At 49.1% G+C, this 20,718-nt stretch overlaps 1 protein-coding gene across 1 annotated transcript in view; it reads left to right on the forward strand.

Moving 5' to 3' along the window:
- Window positions 1–13,515, forward strand: part of SNTG2 (syntrophin gamma 2) — a gene marked incomplete at its 3' end in the record, with an annotated part of 187,932 nt that extends 174,417 nt beyond the window's left edge. Inside the window, exons 16-17 of the mRNA XM_082642418.1 lie at window positions 6,679–6,789; window positions 13,384–13,515. Of these exons, the coding sequence (XP_082498544.1) occupies window positions 6,679–6,789; window positions 13,384–13,515 (243 nt within the window). The remainder of the gene's footprint in view (window positions 1–6,678; window positions 6,790–13,383) is intronic.
- Between the last annotated feature and the right edge of the window lie 7,203 nt (window positions 13,516–20,718).

Raw genomic sequence — 20,718 nt, forward strand, 5'->3', positions numbered from 1 at the left:
GCCCTGAACACAGCTGTTAACCAGCAACCCTGATTTATAACATCTGTTTCTTGCTTTGTGGTTCAAGGAATCCTGTGTGTCAGGACATCTAAACCGAGACTTTCCAGAGTTCGCCTTCAGAGTGCGTTTCTGAAGCTGGTGCCCATTCCCTGGCTGCTCCGGGCTCTGTGCAGGCCCGCCTGCTCAGTCCAGGAGCAAAGCCTCCACTCCTTGTCAGCTTTTCCGTGGGCAGGTTGTTCCCAGCCGGCAGGTCTGGTTCTTTGGTCACGGTTGGCATAATACCCAGCGCCCAGTGAGCTGTCCGGGGTCACCGTGTCTCCCGCGGGGTTCCCGCTGTGTGGTCTCACTCTGTAGGGGCCGTACCGCACCCACCCCCCGGGGCCAGGCCAGGCCCGGGAGGGGGTGTGAGTGACTGTGAGAGGTCGGAAGCGAATGCCTGGCACTCTCCCTTCAGGGTACCCCGAGGCCCAGATGCTGATGTTCCCAAGGCGCCAGGAGAAGACCCCGCTGGCACGGCGCCGAGGAGGGGAAGCCGCTTCCCTAAAGGCCCCACGTCCCACAGGCCTGCAGCCTGTGCAGCCGGGTTAGGTCTGGCTGGGTCGGAGTGGCTCCCCCGGAGCCGCGGGGGGCGGGGTCTGGGGAGCCCATGGGTGGCCTGTGACGCCCACACCCTCTCTCCTACCTGCCCACGGAGCATCCCTGCCTCCCTGGCTGCCCCGGGTCTTTCTGTCTTTAGGGCCTTGCCCTGTGCGTGTCCCGCTGTTTCCCGGCAGCGGGCAGAAAGGTCCAGGCCCGGGGCCCTTGGGAGACTCTTCCCAGCCCTGAATCCCGCACGTTTCCCGTCTTCGCCCTCACGCTAATCGAATAAGACTTGAAACAGGCGCACTATGTTCTTACCGCCGCGCACAGCCGGGCCGCCGTGTTAAATGTCCTGGTAACCGAACCGCGCAACTCGACGAAGCTCTCCTAGTTGAAATAGTATTTATCGGTGGCCCTGCCCGCCTCGCTCTGCCCAGCACACTGGGCTGCCCCGCGGCCCCCCTGGTGGAGAGCGAGCGGCTTCTCCAGCCGCTGGGCTTGCGGGAGGCGTGGGCAGCTGCGGGTTCCCGGCGGGCGCATCAGGGCTGAGCCACACCTGGAGCTCGCCGGCCGCAGGTTTCAGGCACCGCAGGCTCTGCGTTCCTGTCGCCCTCAGCGGAGCCCTCACCCACTCACGTCCGGTCCACTCTTGTTCAGTCACGTTTTTATAAAGTTCCAATTAAGCCTTCTTTTCGCTCATCTGACCCTCTGGTTCAGACGCCAGAACCCTCTCCTGACCCGTTTCCCTTTCAAGGTGAACTCTTGACTCCACATTTTTCTTGTGATTACTTCTTTATTTCAAGAAGTTCTGGCCAGGGCTTCCCTGGTGGTGCAGTGGTTGAGAGTCCGCCTGCCGATGCAGGGGACATGGGTTCGTGCCCCGGTCTGGGAAGACCCCACATGCCGCGGAGCGGCTGGGCCCGTGAGCCATGGCCGCTGAGCCTGCGCATCCGGAGCCTGTGCTCCGCAACGGGAGAGGCCTGCGTACCGGGGGCGGGGGAAGAAGTTCTGGCCTAATACTTATACGTTTATTTACACAATAAACAGTAGACAGTAATGGAAAATGAAACCAAAAAATGACAGAGAAAAAAAGAAAGTTATTCCGGAGGCTTGTTTCATGGATTCCTTTTGAAATTTTATTTTCAGAACTTACAATATTTGAATTAATTTTGAAAAGCAAAGCTTTCTGAACCTAACAGTGAAGAGTATACCAGTGGGTTGTAAATATATAAAATATTTATAATTTTACTTCACTTGATGTATTTTCAGTCTTAATGTAGGATGACATTTGCGAGTCCAGTACTAATAGGATTTCAATATTTCTAGATTGATATGAAATAATTATAAAAATAATTACTGAATATGAAATAATTATGAATATTATGAAAATGAGGTTTTCTCCATATGCCCTTTATGTAAGTCATTATGGAAAAATTTGGGGGCCCCAAAATATTTAGATTGGGATTTATCACGCTTATTTTCACAAGATAATTATCACTCCTATACCACATTACACTGTTAGATCAGACCATTTGTGTGTGATGTGCGGGTAAAACTAAATACACAACGTGGCAGTGCTACTTACTAGCCAAATGCTTTAAAAAAGCCCCTAGAGTTCGATAACAGCCCAAATTTTGATGCTGGGCATCTGCATGGCACCCATCTCAGAAGCGCACATGAGGTCACATTTCTTAACTTCCCACCCCTGTGCCTGACAGAGAAGAGCTGAGCAGTTATTTCCAAGCATGAATTCATTCACCATCAATTCTCCTTTTCAACACTGATAAAGATGAGTTAAGCTGAGAAGGTCTGAAATCACAGGGGAGAAGAAATACGTTTGACCTGGAAATTTTTTCTGCAGTTACAAAGTAAGTAAGAAGATCATTATCTAATATTTTTAAATTTCCAAACTATTTTTAAAATATTAACCCAGAATAAACTAGAACCCCATTCTTGGTGCCCCCCGCACTTCCATGATAGATCTCTGCCCATTTCCAACTGACCTATTTCTTATTGATCCCTCTGGTTTAGGGCTAACCAGTGCCCCATCTCTGCTGTAATTAAGCAGAAGTGGGAGAGGACGTAACAAGACTTAGAAAACAGCGTGTGGACATCAGAGCACACGTGGACGGGGCCACGGACCAGCCCCTCCTCCGGGCTGCATGTCCTCCATGGGCCACAGACTCTGGTGCTGCCCGTGTGCACGGCATCAAATGTTTGGGACCTGGAAACAAAGGGAACTTCTTTCCATGTTTACTTATTACTTGGGGCATTCGCCTTGTCTCTAAATGTCAACGTGCGTCCACATTTTTTTTTACCTTCTGATGGTCCCCATGCATAGCGGAAAACTGACATCTCTGTATCAGGGTGATGGGGGGTGGTCCTCGTGCTGGGCCTCATCCCCTACGTCACACGTTTGTTAGGCTGAATCTTGATGATGCTGCAGGGCTGAGCTGAGACCGAGGTGGAGGAACAGAAAGAATAGTTTTGGGGAAAAAACAGGGAATTGACTTTCTCATAGGAGGGGAGATGAAGAGTTGGCTTTGGCCTGACTGGAGGAGTGAAAAAGGATTCCACAGGACCGCGCAGGAAAATGCCAACCCGTGAATCTGCTCTAGTGCCTCATCCTTTTCTCGTAAAGTCTCTGGAACTGCTAGTTGGGTTATTTGTTGAATGTTTTAATAATTATCAATTTATTATCAAGTTATGTCAATTATCCATTATCAGTGTGTAATAATAATTAAAATAATTCAAATTTGCTACAAAGGAAGGTTATCATCATTAACCTCCTGCAGTCATAAAAATAAAACATAAACGTTAGCATGTTTCCTGTAACACTCGCTTAACTGTAAAACTGTTCTTTAATTACTGAAATGCTGGAAAGACATTTTCTGTCTTCCAAGATTGAGTCCTAGAGATCAGGTTCCCTCCAGCCTTCAGACGGCTGGCGGGGAGACCCAGGGCCCCTACAAACACATCCCGAGGCTGCTGAACCAGCCAGGACATTGCTGGGCTTAGCGGTCAGTCAAGGCGGCATCTCTGAGCTGTGAGTGGACAGCGTGTCAGGTTCTGGCCTGGAAAGTCCAGTCGTGCAGAAAAGCTCAGAGTCCTCAAGTTAGACTGTTACCTGGAACCACTTGTAGATAAAAAGTGCAGAAATGTCATCCATAATGGCAATGGAAAATTCTTTTTTAAAATAAAAATTACCGTTTATAGGTACTTAGAAGTTGAGAAGGAGTTCTGAGAGGCACCGTTAGTGACTTGAAGGTTCCTGACTGTGGGAAGGCGAGGGGCCGCCCCTGAGGCTGTCCTCCCGCTCCCACATTTAGGACACCATACCTCACCCCAAATGGGCCACCATGTGACATGAGTGCATGACTTTAAGCAAAGGAGCTGTGTGTGTACGTCTCACAAAGTGCATTTCCCTCATATCACCTTGCAGGACAGATTCAGTCTAAAAATAACGTACCAAACAGATAACGATGATGCAGCTAAAGGACTTCATTGTAAGGACCACTGTGGATTCTTTAAACGATAAGCAGGGCTTTCACATAGGGATTTCTGCACTTTTTTGTCTATACTATTTTTTTTTCCAATATATCCTGCCCGTAGTTTCCTTTATTATTAACAAATCACATTAGTATGGTACATTTGTAACTATTAATGAACCAATATTGATAAATTATCATGAATGAAAGTCCATACTTTATTCAGATTCCCTTAGTTTCTACCTCATGCCCCTCTTCTCTTCCAGCATCCCATCCAGGATACCACATAACATTTAGTTGCCATGTCCCTGGGTCCTCTTTTTTTTTTTTTTTTTTTTTTGCAGTACACGGACCTCTCACTGTTGTGGCCTCTCCCGTTGCGGAGCACAGGCTCCGGATGCACAGGCTCAGCGGCCATGGCTCACGGGCCTAGCCACTCCGCGGCATGTGGAATCTTCCCGGACCAGGGCACGAACCCGTGTCCCCTGCATCAGCAGGCAGACTCTCAACCACTGCGCCACCAGGGAAGCCCTCTGGGTCCTCTTGACTGTGACAGTTTCTCACACTTCCTTGTATCTGATGATCTTGACAATTCTGAAGAACATTGGTTACGTATTCAATATTTTGTAGAATGCCCCTCTATTGGGATTTGCCTGATGTTTTTCTTATGATTAGAATGAATATTATTAATTTTTACCTTAACCGAAATTATACGTGTACAAAGTTTTAAAAGGCTTATTAGTACTAACAGATGTATAATGGAAAAGCAGTCCTCTGAACTGTCCCTTATCGCTCTCACTCCCCAGAGCACCCACCTTCAACAATTTTAGCTGTTTTCTGGCATTTGCTGCCATATTTCTAAGTCCTATGTTGATCTTGCCTTTTTTTTTAACAGCCATTTATGATACTATGTAAATGATAATTAGGTAGGTTATTCCTAGAATCTTACGACTACTGAGCTGTTCTTCTTCATAAGCAAATTTGAACAAACACCAGGTGGTGTTCTCAGAGCAGTCAGGGTCTTGCTTATTCGGTGAGGAATTTCGCAAAACCATGATATCAGATGCCTCCAGCTCCTCTGGATGCTCCCCTTATGATTACAGGTTCCTGGCAGGACAGCTGGAGGGTGCGTAGTTTTAAAGGCAGGTGAGATTTGGGCTGTTTTCACAAAATGTTAGAGGCTGAAATCACAGCTGTCTTTCCCTGCCCTCCAAGGGCAAGCCGGGGCGACGCCCTGGGAGATGGGAGCTGCCTGGGAGGGGGCGTTGCAGGTGGCCTGAGAGCTCTCCCCACCGCTGCTGGTCTCATCACTGGTGCTGGGCCCTCCTGGCTGGGCTGTTGCTGTTGCTGTGGTTCGTTTCTCTGGCTCATCTCAGTGGACCAGCAGCCCTTCTGCAACCTGCTACCTCAGTGGTGATGGAAGCAGCTTCTGAGCATCCTCATTCTGGGTTGGTCCAGTGATTCCGACCTGAAAGGGCCCTGGTGCCCGAGTGGGGAGCAGGGCGCAAGGACCCCAATGACTTATCGTGAAAGGGGAAGTACTGGAGTCACAGTTCCCTGAGACCCCACGGGGTTCCAGCTTCTCAGCACGGAGAAGGAACATACGTGGTGACACTTGACCATGAGCTGCAGAGCCTCTGTTTGGCTGCAAGATTCAATATAAAAGAAAGATGTGTCAGGAACCTCGAGGCCAGTGTGGGCGTGAACAGATGGGCCAAGGAGCCGATGGGATAACAGCGCCTCTGAAATTCTCCCCACGTCCCAGCCTCTTGGCCTTTTGTGATACTTAGAGAAACGTATGTTCATTATTTCAAAATAAATGCTTTTAATACAAACTTACAGCTTGCTAAAAAAGAATTGCCGTTCTCTATTGGGATTTTTTCTGGGAAGGTAAAGATTTATCATCATAAAGAATCTATAATTATAGACTATCTTTTATAAAAGGCAGCCATTAAGTCTTTATTTGCTGCAGCCTTTTTTTTTTAATTGAAGAGTAAGCGTTTATAGGGTACACATCATCTCTAAAGTACCTTAGCAAACATTACGCACTTCTCGCACCAGTATTGAGAGGTAATATTAGCACCTACGTCTGTCAGCTTGGTTCAGGAGAAACCACCATTGGGTGATTCAAACTCAACCTGGGGAGGGGGCACGAGAAAGGTTTTCATGTTCTCTGCGCTGCTGACCATGTCTCATGTACTCTATGTAGCCAGACCTGGGCCTTGGAGTGGATTCCTTTTAGCTTTACAAGAAGAAAAGGGAGCAAAGTGCTTATGATGCTTTTAAACGTAAGGAAAACCCAGGAGAAAGGCGGTGCGGGTAGCATGGGACTGAAGAGGAGACCGCAGGGACCTGGGCGCTCGGGCACCAGGACAGGCTCCTTGGAGCTTGACGGGAGGGACCCCCAGGAAGTCTGGTGGTTTGAGGGGGTCAGTCTCTTATACTCGGAAAGAGAAGGTGGAGTTTCTAAGTCACCACGTGCTCAGTGTACATAAGATAACGGAGAAAATGTCTGCATTTATTTAAATAGATGATTTAACATATTGACATATGTTAATTAAAGAAGTGAGCTCTTGTGTCTAAACCACTAGATAATTGCCTTCCTTTACAGAATGTGCTCTGGAGATTTAAATTCTCTCAGCTGAAAGGGTCTTCAGACGATGGGAAAGCTCGCGTGAAGCTGCTGTTTCAGAATCTGGACACGAAGCAGATCGAGATGAAGGTAGGAGCTCATCCACCTGAGCCCAGCCTCACCCGAGCAAGCCCAGGTGTCTGAGGGTGGCCGTGCCGTTCCACCAGCCTAGGGAAAATAATCAGAATTGGAGTGTGAACCCTCCTCAGAAATCAGCAAGGATGTCACAAGAGCCCATAGTATGTCTCCTGTTAGAGGCTTTAATCTCCTAAGATTGTAATCATTGAAACATTATTTGATTCCACTGAAAATCACAATTTGCTTAGTCAGTATTAGCAGGAAAACAATATTTAAAAATACAGGGGAAGTCAATATTTAAAGGAAGAGTTTTACAAACTGCATTAAGTGATGGATTGTCTGTGGTATTAGGAACAAACTATGTTAATTCAAAGGATCTTGACATAACTTACAAATTCATTGCATTGAGCTGTCATTTTACTATCAGCAACTGTTGATTCTTTGCATACTTTATGTATAACTATGTTGTCAACAACCCAGTTTTAATATAAACTAAAGACAAACTGAAGGATAAGTTCCATACACAAAACCAAAAGAAAGAGAAAACAAAAATGCAAAACCTACGAACACATATTGTTTGGAAACTGATTGTCAGCACTTTTCATGCACTTTTTGATGAAATTCATCAGAGGGACACATCTCATGTGACATTGTTATATCCGAATATTGTGTCAATTTTTAACTCCTCTTCACTGCGGTTAATGATATAAGGCACCACATCTACTTTTTAAGTACAATTGAGATTGTGCAGAAACACTTGACATTATTGTATCTAGGGAGTGGATGAAATCAAAATCAGACTCTGTAACCACTGTCAAGGCTTTGGTTTTGGAGGTGTACAACAGGGCAGCCAATGGGACAGTGATGCTGGCAGGGACACGGGTCTCTGGGCTGTGATGGCGAGGTGGCCACGCTCAGTCACGCCACCCTGAGCAGAGTCCAGTGGACACTGCCACCGGCAGACGGGGGTCAGAGGAGAGCGGGGAGAGGGAGGGAGGCTGGAAGTGATTGTACTGTGTGTTTGGTACTTGATCTGCACGGATGCGGCTAACACAGCAGTTCCTCCTCTGCTGATGCATTGATTTGCCCTTTGCCCTAGGGACTGCGGCCGGGAGGAGCCCCAGGACCCCTTCCAGGCTCAGGTCCTGTGCCGTCCGTGTGAGCCAGGGGGACACTTAGGAAGCTAGCCCCCCAGTGCACCTTGGGTTCCTGTGCTCACAGGTTCCAGGGACTTTGCCAGAGCACCTGATGTCCCAGGACACGGTCACATGACACCTGGATTCCCTTTTCACAGGGACTTCTGTTTCATTCGGTTTAAAAGTATTTATTTTTATTTTTTAATGTTGAGTCAACTCTTGGTTATCTGTGTTGATAGAGGGAGTAGAGGCATTGGATGGTCTAAACCAGACAGTTTGAGCAGGTGACGTAAACTTCGGGGCACGTGTGTTGAAACAGACGCGGTTTCTTTGTGGCCCTCGGTTTAGGCAGCTTCAGTTTCCATTTTCAGGAAAAGAGAAAATCCTAGAAAGTTGTGGAGGCCACACAGGGGCGGATACAGGGTTTGCAGAATTGAAGCTTAAACAGTCTGCAGGTGTCTCTTTATGAAAAAAATTACAAAATTGCAAATGCAATAAGCTAACTAGACACAGAAATGAGTGTGAGACGCATCAAACCTCCCAGGAGACCCAAACTGAACCCATGTCCACATGAACCCTCCCCCCAGATCCCAGGACCTCCGGCAGCCCCCCTCTGCCTTCCCTCCGGGGCCCTGGGGTGCGAGAGAGTAGGGCACGGGGTCTCAGCCGGTAGCACAAGGACCAGGGGCCCCTTGCTCAGGCCCCTCCCAGGGGGGGGATGAAACTGGGGACAAAAGTAGTTTCCACGTTGTCACACGGAGCAGGAAACATGCACGTGGAGAGCCTCTAATAAACACGGGCGGCAGTTTGAAGAAACTGCTTCAGGCTGATGTTCTGCGTTTATTACAGCTTGTGAGACCGAGGGAAGGTTGGAAACGCCAGTCGGGAATCTAGAACCCATGAGAGCACCTGTAGCTACCGCTGGATTTAAACCAAGAGCCGGGCACTGAGTTCTGAATAGGAACCAGGGCTATGGCCAGTGGAAGGGAGAGCAGCGTGACATCATCAGTGAAGCAAGAGTTTCAGAGAAAACTATTCCTATTAATGGAGCTTTTAGTTATGGGAGTGATGGTCGTGGACCAGTTAACCTTTGAATGTTTATTGAGAATCTTTCTGGGATGTTTAACTGATCGCTGCCTCAGGAATGAGCGTAAAGAGAAAATGCCGAGTTGCGCTGACGCCCGGGGGAGGACTTCTGGGGCTTCGGGAGCACAGAGGGGAAGTTATGTTTTCTCTCCATTATTTACAAAAACGTCATGCAGTTCCGGGACTTGGGCTGACCCCATATAGGGAGGCCAATGGCTGGAGCTTTGGGGTTGCAGTCTTTTTTAAAGAAAGTATTTGTTTTCATGTTTTCTACATCTTTCTCCTAAAAAAAGAGTGTAGCATAAACAAGCTTTCTGAAATGAAGGATTTACTTGCCTACTGATCTGCTTAATAGGTTATAAGCGAATTATAGTTAAGTTACAAGGACTGAATTTGGGGTCCACTGCAGGGAGGGACGGTGCCCTTCTATCCCCCGACCCCTTTCCTACGCCCGTTGTTTGGATTGTACGCGTTCCTCTATGATTTCATTTCTGCCTCTAGACTGAGCCCTCAAGGGCAGCTTTCTTTAGCTTTTTATCTTCGGAACTTAGTAAATGTGTTTTAAATGAACAAATTAATGAAGAAAGAAAGAGCAAGTTAGTATTGAAAGAACTACCAGGTACACTCACAAAAATTTTTATCAGTTTCCAAGGAAAATATTGTTCCCATTATCGTGAAAATCCCTGACGACTACAGACCTCTGCACACGAAGGTTTCTGGCGAGCCCAGTTGAGAATCCACGAGGCGGACATTGGTCGTTCAAGGCAGCGCACAGCGTGATGAAGAAGAATTCTGTCTTTAGGAGGAACAGAGGCGGGTGTTCTTCACTCTGTGATGATCTGGGAGGATAAACTCCACTGGAAACTATTCCTGGGCGTCGTGAGTCGCGCAGACCGTCAGATGTGGACGGCGGGGGCTGAGCAGGGGTGCATCACGCCGCTGCCGGCTTCAGCAAGTAACCGTGGCGGCGGCGGATGGTGGAGAGATGGTGGAGGGAGACGAGGCCAGGTTCCTCCTGAGGATAGAGTGAAGCGGGGCCTCGACGGAACAGGGGACACGCGAGTGCAGCCCCTTCCAAACATGGGTCTGAAATTGTCCTTAATCTCTTCTCCCGGAAGCTGGAACGGAGCAGAACTTTCCTTTGTTTGCTCTTCTTTTCCCTTCCTCCCTCCCTTTCTTCCCTCCTTCCTTCCTCGCAGGTCCCCTGCACGGTCGATCAGTAATGTGCCCGTCCTCTGCGTGGGGACAGGGAAGGTGCACCAGCCGCATCCTGCCTGCGTCCGGGTTAGAGCCCAGCATCACCCGGCCGCCTCGCCGTTTCTCACCTGCTGGCCTTTGACTCCGCTTCTCAGCTTTCTTCCTGGACGTGTGCTTCCCATAGACATTTGCTTGGAAAACATCGGTCAAAGGTTTGCTGTGTCCGAGGGTCTCTGTGCAAGGGTCGTCTTGGTTACGACACCTGCTTGGGGACCCACCCCTCCCTCCGAGCCTTCCTGGGCTGTCGGGCCTTCACCCCGGCCCGGTGGGCGGGGGGATCTTTTATCGCACCCGTTACGTTACAAGCCGCCGCTGTGCTCCGTCCTTCATACGCACGACTGCCTCATCCCCACAACCAGCCCAGGAGAGAAGCGCTGGCATCACAATATATGTTTAATATGGCACAAAACAGATTGTTTAAGTTGGCATAAAGTTTACGTTAATTCACGTACAAGCCAAAACGACTTCCCCAGACCTCAATATGTGAATGTTTCTTCCACCAAGAGAGTCAGCCTGTCCTTGAAGCTTCGAAGCCAGGAATTGACTTCTCGCCAGCTATGAGGGTCCTAGGTGGCAGTACTTCCAGTGCAAGGCGGTTCTGTCTGCATGGAAGATCAGTGGTTCAGTGTAGCCGTGCTATGAATTATCTTCTCTGGATCTCCTGGATGACTTGCTGCAGCTTCTACGTCAGCGACTGCTGCTTCACCTTGCACTTGAATCCTTCTCCCTGCCCGGCTCCACCCGCTGCATGTCTGCTGGATGCCTCCAGGGCAGCTCAGCCCCCAGCCAGCCCCTCCCCTCCACCCGCTCTCGGGCCCCAGCCGCGCCCACTGGACGTGTCTCCTCTGGGGTTAATGAGGCCCGGGTGCCTCTGCGAGGTGCCACCCTGCTCCCTGAGCTCCTCCAGGACGACCTCCCCTCTGCAGAGCCTCCGTCTCCGAGGGACACACAGACCACCAGGCACCAAGGGGGATGCGGCCTGAGAATCTGCTTTTCCAGGACGCTCCCAGGATGTGCTGATGCCTCAGGACCGCTCAGTGTAAGAGCTAGTGCACTAGGTTTCTTCTGGAATGTTTTGTCAGGAAACAGCGAGGGCCCATTGGACCAAAGTTTGTCCTGGATTTCGGTGCCAGCTCTGTGACTAGTCAGCCTTGTCACCTCGCAGAAGTTACTTAAAACCCTAAAACCTCCATTTCTTCCTCTGGAAAATGAACTTGGCGCTTCACTCGGGGTGTCCTACTTCACTTTTGACCTTTGAGGGTGATGATGCTCTATTAACAGATGGCTTGGAGAGGACCGGCATTGGCTGGGTACCGATGTTGTACTGGAAGCCATGTTTTCCCTCCACGGCCTCCTGTGCTGGCCGTAGAGGGAACCACTGCCCCTCCACCTGGCCCGGCTCCATCCTGGGTCGTGTGGGTCACACCCCACGGGGAGCCATTCGGTGAAGTTTCAGGAACTTTGCCAGCCTGTCATCAGTCCGTGGGGAGTATTTACAAATACCACAGCCATCAGCAAATATGCTGCAGCTCAGAGGCCCCAGCACAGCACTGCCTGGGCTGCAGAGTCCCCAAGTGGGACACCTGTATCTGATCCCCTCAGTGGGCCTGTCTCCACACTCAGTGGCTGGCCCCCGATCTGAGTTCCCTGTAGAATAACACACGGTAAATTGTGTTCTGTGCATGGCTATCCCTGCTAATTGTCAAGTTCAGTTATACTCGTTTGGGGCATTTTCTAAGGGAAATTACGGCACGTATTCACTTATTCTAGAGACTTGTTCATTTATTTAGCAATCATCTCTTTCAAGTATAGCTTTGATCAGCTTCCATGTTGAATTCTTTGGGAAGGGCCGTGGTTAAGGCTCCCTTTGAAATACAGTCTGTGTCTGAATTGCTACAGCTGAGTGGAAACTGGTCTCTTCAACGGTTACAGACTTTAAAATTTCCCCCTTGTGCACTGGGCCATTAGATGACAATTAAGGAAAACTAAAAGCCCAGGATGGCTACCACTCCTCGGAAGGGCTGTCTGTCGTCTCACAGACAGTTTTTGACACGTGTCTGCAGTTTGCACAGCAAGATGGAAGTAGGGGTAGTGCCATAAGGAAATGTGGTTTCTGCGCGAGGAGATGTATTGAGGACATCCGGGCAACGTTAACACTTACACGTTCATTGAAAGTGTCACCCTTGTGATAGATGGAACATTCCTGAGAGTAAAGATTATAAAAGAAAAAATGTTTTCTCAAGTTTGGGTGACCTCAGTCTTCATAGTTTGATGAGCCCAGTATAGACCCTCATGACTTCCTGAGAGTTTTAGCTAATTAAGGAAAAGATCAAGGTTTTAAAACACTTAAAATTTGATAATTATGCCAAGCTGTAGGTCATATTTAAAATCAGTGTTTCAGCCACCATGAAATGTTAAAAGACTCTATAAAAATCGAGGTCATTGGGAAAAATAAATTGCAGAAGAAAGTAACTGGGTGACAGGGTTCCGTGGGTGAAACTCACAGAACATGAGACGGGACTTGCTGGCCATGTGCCCCAGCCTCTAGCTGACCCGCTGAGCACGCGGACACACACATCCATGTGCACGAACACTTACAACACACGTGTGCATGCATGCACACAGGCACACATGCATTCACAGAGTACACACATGGGCACATAAGTACAGGGGCACGTGTGCACATACGTTCACACGTGTGCACAGGCGCACGTGCAGACACACAGGGTCTAGCATGATTCGTTCTGCTAAATTGGGAATACGGTGCGCCCTGTCGTGTGAGAGCTCTGACGGGCTTCAGCGGAGGCCGACGTCCTGACCTGATGCTGCTGGCCAAGTGACTGAAAACCCGGCACAGATGGAGTCAGGATGCCGCACAGAGGACCTGAGTGCTAACCTATGTTAGTTACAAGAAAATCAAGAATTAAACCCAATTGTCAGGATATCAATGCAAAAAACCCAGAAAACCAGTGTGTTCATGTTTACAGCCACCTTTCTTCGTTCGTGTGTATTTGTACTTACTTGAGTAACTTCCTTGTGGTTTTAAGAACATAGAATCTGTTAAATTTTCTGTAATGTGTTTTTCTAATATTTATAATATATAAGTACATTCTATTTTTTCTTGTAGGAACTGGAGTTTCAGGATCTGACGGCTGTTCTACACTGCATCCACTCCTTCATGGCAGCGAAGGTGGCCTCGGTGGATCCGGTATTTATAGACAGTCAGAGTATTGCCAGAAAATACATGTATAGCAGCTGAATAGTGCGTCTGTTGAGTGCTGAAATTTAAATTATTTTCTTAAGAAATGAATATTTCCTGCACAATATTGCGACTTTGTGTGATTTTATAATGATCCTATAGTTGTGATACCAATAAAACATGTCACTAGTTTCCAGAGATGGGTTGGACTTGTTCCATCTGACAAGGAACACAGCCTCTGCTCAGGCAAAGCTGTGGCTGAGAAAACTTGACTTACCTGTGAAGTCAGCCGTGTCACCACAGTCCTCCAGATCACGTGAAGGTGCCAACAGCACACAGTGCTAAAACCCACATTTCATTTCCATTTCTGTTTCCTTACAATGGAAAATCCCAAGAGCTCACCACTTTTATTTCCCCCAAGAATGGAAAGTTTTCCTTTGGATTTCCATCATGGTTTATCCCAGGACATTGGATATAGTTCTCTGTGCTATACAGCAACTAGGGATGATCCTACTAAGTGAAGTAAGTCAGACAGAGAAAGATAAATACCATATGATATCACTTATATGTGGAATCTTAAAAATGATACAAACGAACTTATTTACAAAACAGAAACAGACCCACAAACGTAGAAAACAAACTTATGGTTACCAAAGGGGAAAAGGTGGGTGGGAGGGATAAATTGGGAGCTCGGGATTAACAGATACACACTACTATACACACACACACACATATACATATAAAGAGAAAGATAAAAAGATGCAGGGGTTGTTGATGGCCAACTTGATTTCACTCAGAAAAGCATTTTCTTCTCAGTGGCCAAGACCCTGCTGGACACAGGGCTGTGGACAAAGGATTTCCATCTCAGGAGGCCTTTCTGCCCACCATGGCCACCGTGGACAACTGAACACTGGGCCACTCGGCAGCCCTGCAGACTTGCAGTCGGGGGAAAGGGACACAGGCCACCCATCAGAAGCACAACTAAGTCAGAAAGATGTGATTGGTGAAAACGCACCCTAGAAACTTTGTAAAGCCCCCAACTGGCTAACCCTGGGATAAAACTAGCACGGCGTGTGTTCTGGAAGATAGCACTACACTGAAGTTAAAAGACTCTAAATCCAGGGAGACAGGGTCAACAGAGCTAGTGTGAGAAAAACATGGAGGTCTGAGGTGAACAGCTGATGGTAGGTTTATTCATTCAACAAACACTTGTGGAAGGTTCTTCGGGGCAGGCACTGTGGCTGGTCCTACAGCCACAGCAAGAGGAGGCCGAGGACCCGGCACAGCCTGTGGGCTCGGATGAGGCCAGGTGGCCTCAGGAGGCCAACGTGACAGGTGACAGCGGCCGACGTAGCAGCTGAGATCCACCCTCGTGGGTCAGTTCAGACATGGGATGTGGCCTTCATGCTTCCAGAAGAACGTTGGCATATTGGTTCCAAACAGACATCATTTTGTAATATAACACGTTTTGTATAAACTATACCACAGGTTAGGAATTCTAGATTTTTGTATAGTAATTAGGAAGCTGGTTTACTTTAAAGCCCTGGACCACTCATAAATGTGATGGTAATTGTACCACGTTAGCAGGTTTCCATAATCTGGCTTATAGTGTTCTTTTTTGTGTGTTTTTGTTTTAAAACTCAAAGGCGATACCCACATGACTTAGAATTTCCTCACTCTTGATAGAACACTGCATACTTGGAAATTTGCATAAGAGTGAGTGTCTTATTCCGTTCTGGCTGCTGTAACAGAAACCACAGACTTGGGGCTTATAAACCACAGACATTCATTTCTCCCAGTTCTGGAGGCCGAAGCCTGAGATCAAGGTGTCTGCAGATCTGAACCCTCTTCCCGGTTCCGATGGAGTCTTCTTGCTGTGTCCTCACCCAGAGGAAGGGGTGCTATAAGGCCACCAATCCTATCATGATGCTCCACCCGCGTGGCCTCATCAGCTCCCAGAGGCACTGCTTCCAGACACCAGCACCCTGGGGGCTTGGCTTCCGTACATGAATTTGGGGGGAGAGAAACAGAGCCATGAGAACACAAATGTACCTGGCTTTATACAGCTTTAGTAATTTTTTTCTCAAAGTGGTGAGAGTCTGGACGGACTTTCGTGACTGAAGTGCGGGTGACTCAGTTCTGTCCTAGAAGACATTCTTTTATTTGTTCAGAAAACACTGATAAATCCCTACTACGCTCAGGGCCATGAACCATTCACTGCTGTAGGTAATTCAGACACAGAGAGTTCGGGGTCACGTATTCACGGTTGTAGGAACTACCCGCCCAGCCTTCAGTCTCACTGTTATTCCCCTTGTCATTAATTTCTTTTTTTTTTAATTTTGTTTTTCTCAGTTTTTTTGGTGTCATTAATTTCAAAGGTCAACGGATAGTTGAAGTTCCCAAACCTGAACGTATTCCAACACGTGCACTGACATACAATTGTTGGTGATGAAGAAAACCCCAAACAATGGTGAGAGGAACATATATAGCTTCAGAATATTCAAGGAAAATATAAACGGCATTCTAAAAGATAAAGTAAGCTGCTACCTACAGTATGTCTACAGCATCCATTTCAAATTCATAAGTAATACGCTGAGTGTGATGAATTAGCATCGTGTTTACGCTGATAGGTATAGAAATGCCTGTGTCGGCTTAGAGCTCTTTTCTCCCCTTGGGAAGAAAAACCACCTTTGAAGACTCTTCAGCCGAACGGAAAAAGCAGCTCCACCGTCACCCGGCTGGCCTCTCTGTTTCTCTCACCCTTTCCCTTTCCCTGCCCATTGCATGCATTCGGGACGCAGGTGGAATAATGCTGAGAAAACTCAGCTGCACAATCAGAAGTCTTCTCCCTGCTCAGGATTTCAGAGCCGTCCAGGGCTTCAGCTCACGGGGTTGGGGGTGAACCGCTCTCAACTGGATTTCTGCCCCTCATCAAAGAGTATTCTAGAACCAGGACTGCAGCGGTGAGCCAAGCAGACAAAAATCTTTGCCGTGTTCCCCAAACTGGAGCCACAGTTCCAACAGGGAGTCCTGAAGACATATTCTGGATGCTCTGAAACAAGGGAGCAAGGACTCCAGGACGTTGAATCAGCAACAGGCCTCCTCGGAGAAACTGCTCTCGGGGTCAAGGCTTCGGACGCTCTCTGCTTCACAAGGTCACGAGGATCCAGTCTGGACAGAGATGTTCTTTACGCACAAACTGCTGGAATGCGGGGAACTGGAAACCCCCTCAAGTCCAGTTCCTGTGCTACAGCCGTGTCACCAGCTCCTCCCTGGCGGGGACTTCTGGTCACCTCCATCAGAAACCCTCCTACCCCTCCGGCCACGGGACAACCCCGGCCAGCCCCAGGCTTTTGTGTGTGTGTTCCTTTTTGTTTTCACTCACTCGGCTGAAGTTTTGGCGGAGTTCATCTTTTGTTGTTAGTCGTGGATAATGAATTTTCCAAGTGTGTTACAGACTTACCAACCCACGACCTCTCAGGGAAACCATCCCTGCTGTGTTGGGCTTTTCCTATCTAGTAGAACCAAATGTTGGCCCTTTAAGGGTCTAACTTTCAGCAGAGAATATCTGAAAACATTTATGCAACATTATTGACAGAGGAATTCTTTGGAAAGAACAGCACACCTGAAAAGGTGAGCCCTTTAATTTGTAGATTTTAAACATCGAAACAAAAAGATTGATTAGTGAGTTTTTTTCATTTTTTTTCCTCATTTTAAAATTTTAAAAAGAAAAATTATGATGAAGTAAATTGCATCAAATAACTTCCCCCACAAATTGCTGCTAGAACATGTAGAAGACAGAAAAAATCACATTCTTAGCTTGGGTCTACGTTAGCAGAGTAAAGTGGTGAATTAAACACTCGTCTTCATAGTGGAAGAGAGGCTCTAGTTTGGTTTACAGCATCTACACAATCGCATGAAAATGTATTCCGAGGCAGGAATTACTCAGTATTTCCAACCCTACAGATCCGTCAGGCTTCGGATTCTAAATTCTATTTCTGTTTTTTGTTGAAGCTGCATACTAACCACAATTCTGCTATATTCCCTTGTTTTGATAAATGGCCTCAGTTCCAAAACGCAGCATGAGGTAAAATTAGAGCAAAGATTTGGCCAAATCCGGAAGGTGAGGAAAAGTAGATGAGATGAGGACCCAGGAGGCTATTTTCAGTCACAGGTGACGAGTGTTTCCCTCAGTCCCTTGGGAGTGAGGTCCTGAGTCTTTCCTTCAGGACGCTTATGTCCCTCGAGTGTGTCTCCTGGGCATTGGGTGCAGGCTGGGCTCTGACAGGTGCCTCCTACCCTGACTGGGGTGGGAGGTACGTCAGCTCACAAGTCCCCCTACACCGGGGAAGAGAAAGAGGAAGGAGGCCCCGGCCCTGCCGTCCGGGGGCCAGCTGTCCACTTAACTACAGCCTGCCCCCAAGGCCCCTGGAAGTGGGGTGCACAGACCCCTTCCACCCGCAGGGCCAGCCTGTCCTCCCCAAATGCCTGCCGGGAGCGAAGCCCAGCTCTGACCTTCAGCCGGTCGCCCAGTGCCAAGTGCTTTTATAAAAAGTGTGCCCCTTTTCCACTGCTTGCAGGAGGACGCCGCCGCACGAATCCACACAAACGGGATTGAGCGGCCTTTCTGCTCTTCAGACAGTCCACGAGGGACATTCCGACAAGTCTGTCTGATTTGAGCAAACCAGTCATTAAGGGGCTTTGGGTCGTGTCCTCAGAGGTTCCATTTCTGCCTAGAAATGACCCGAGATGACCTTCCACTTACAATGGAGCAGCGATCCTCCTGGACCTGGGCCGCATGTCTGTGTCGCCCGCAGGGCACCGGACACTGTCAGCGCAGAAGGGCCAGGGGTTGTCAGGTGATGCTGCTCCTGCCAGGGGGGCCCAGAGTTGGCCAGGTGCACAGCCCTACTGCGCGGCCAAGGCCCAGGCCATAAATGAGCAGGGGCCACGCCTTCTGAGCCAAAGCCAGGCCCGAGCCCTCCTCCCCACTCCCCCTTTTTCCCCAGAGTTGAGAATAAAGGCATTTAACCACAGGTAACATTCCGAGATCAATCAATGGTATTTCAGAACTGAGCAAACTTAAATGCCTCTGGCAATGAAAGAAAACCAAATTCACGTTTCTAAAAAACTTCCCGAGGGAGGGCCGTGGCAGCATGACAGACAGCGGTACAAAAACACGAGCACAGCTTTCCTGGAAAGTGGTTTATATAGTGGCAATGACAAAATAGATAATACAGAATATGGTTGGAAAAAGGATATATGCTTTATTGGTACCTAACAGTAAATTTACACCACAGTAAGGGACAAGAATATTAAATAATACATACTTTTCCTGAGAAAAAAATTTCTCCTAGAATAAACTGTTCCTTTAAAACTGGAATTCAAAGCGAATGCAAAACAAAAAGAATATCTACATGTTTCCTTCAGGGAAATCAATACTCCCAATTTCCTCCAGGTAGAGGTTGTTTTTTACCTTGACTCACACACAGAGAGAAAACCCTGCCTGCCCTGAGCACAGCCTTTGTCTCGGATTTGGCGGGAGATTCATGAGCTCCACAAGAAGAATATGTGCCTTCACGTGTGTGTACCATATGTATGTGTGTGCACAGATGTGTGTGTTCCTGCCTGTGTGTGCCTGCATGGGAGCATAAATGTGTGAGCGCATGTGTACGTGTGTGGGTGTGGGTGTGCATACATGTGTGAGTGTGTGCACGTGTGTGTATGGAGCAGGGGGAAGTCAATTTCAGAAATAAACATGGATTCTGTTTCCAGAACCTGAGAAGTGAGCTGAGGACACAGCAAACATCTACCAGCCCCACCCCTTCCCCGGGGCAGACTCTCCGTTTGAAGATCTTCTGAGAAACAAAAACAAACAGTCGCCATAGGGTCGTATGACGTGAAGCGGCTTGGACACCAAGGGGCTCACAGTCACAAAGCCATCCCTGATCCATGGGGCCAGGCACACCCTCCAGGTACGGTGACAAGCAGGTGACGGGAGAGGCTGGGGAGAGCGCGGGGGTCAGGCTCGGGGGCCCTTCCTGCCTCAGTGCCTGGAAGCTGACCCCTAGGGAGCCTGGCTTCTCCCTCTGAGCTTCCAGGACTCGGACGGCAGGGCTGGGATCCGATGCCCTCGAGGCTCGCTCAGCCCTAATCTTTGACCCCTGTGGCCAGGGCTGTGGACCGTTCCACTCCTGAGGCTGGAGGCTCAGCTGCTGCTTCCTCGGGCTTTTATTCTGGGAAGTTGGGCCTCTCCTGGGTCAGCAGACGCTATCAGCACTGAAACGGCCTCAGGTCATTGCTGACAGTGACCAGGGTCAGCAGTGACAGAGACAAGATCAGTGTTCACAGGGACGGAGGTCAGCGGTGACAGTGACCAGGGTCAACAGGCACAGTGACAAAGGTCGGTGCTGACAGTGACCAAGATCTGCAGTGACAGTGACCAGGGTCAGCGGTGACCATGAGAGGGTCAGTGCGGACAGTGAGCAGGGCCAGCAGTGGCCACGTGGAGGGTGAGCCCTGTCAGCGCCAAGGGTTGGGGCTGGCCTGCGGGGGGATGAGGTTGGCGTGTGACCCCGTTTCCCCGTCGCGGCCGTCCTTGCTGGGCCTGTCTTGAGGCTGAGCCCTCCCCGCTCCCCGAGGCAAAGCAGGTGCCCTGGCCGCTCCCACACCCGCCGCGCTGTGCTCAGGCCCCTGAGGGGGCTCCGGGGAGGACCCTGAAGCAGCAGGTGTCCGGTGCTCCCTGTGCACTGGCCCGTCCTGGAGGAGGAGGGTGGAATGATCTAGGGCCTGTCCTCAGGGGGCGGCGGGAGCAGGGACCCCAGCAGGACGACGGGGAGGGGCTTCCCTCGGGGAATTAGGTTCTGCGTTGGTAAGAAGAGAGCTCGACAAAATAACTCTTAAAATTAATAAATGCAGCTCCTCTGATACAGGAGCATGAGAACAAGCATCCCCGCCCACCCCTGGCCGGAGGTTCCTCCCCCCGTGCTGTGACTTTGGGTCCCCAGACCTCCTGGAGGCCAAGTTCAGCCGCCTCTCCTAGACCTGCCCGGCCAGCTCCACCGAAGGCAGGACAGGACCCAGGGGTCAGCCGGTGGGGCTTGAGCACACACATGGGGAGCCTTGGTCGCCACGTCACACGGGAGGACCTCTGAGGACACAGGGCCAGGAATGGACTCAGACAGGCACGTCCCTAAGCGAGCTGTCGGGCTGAGGGCCCCTTGGGGACGCTCAGACTTTGGGGAAGGGATTGCACCCTGGCAA

The sequence above is a fragment of the Mesoplodon mirus genome (assembly GCF_964341445.2).
Source record: "Mesoplodon mirus genome assembly, chromosome: 14".
NCBI lineage: Eukaryota > Metazoa > Chordata > Mammalia > Artiodactyla > Ziphiidae > Mesoplodon > Mesoplodon mirus.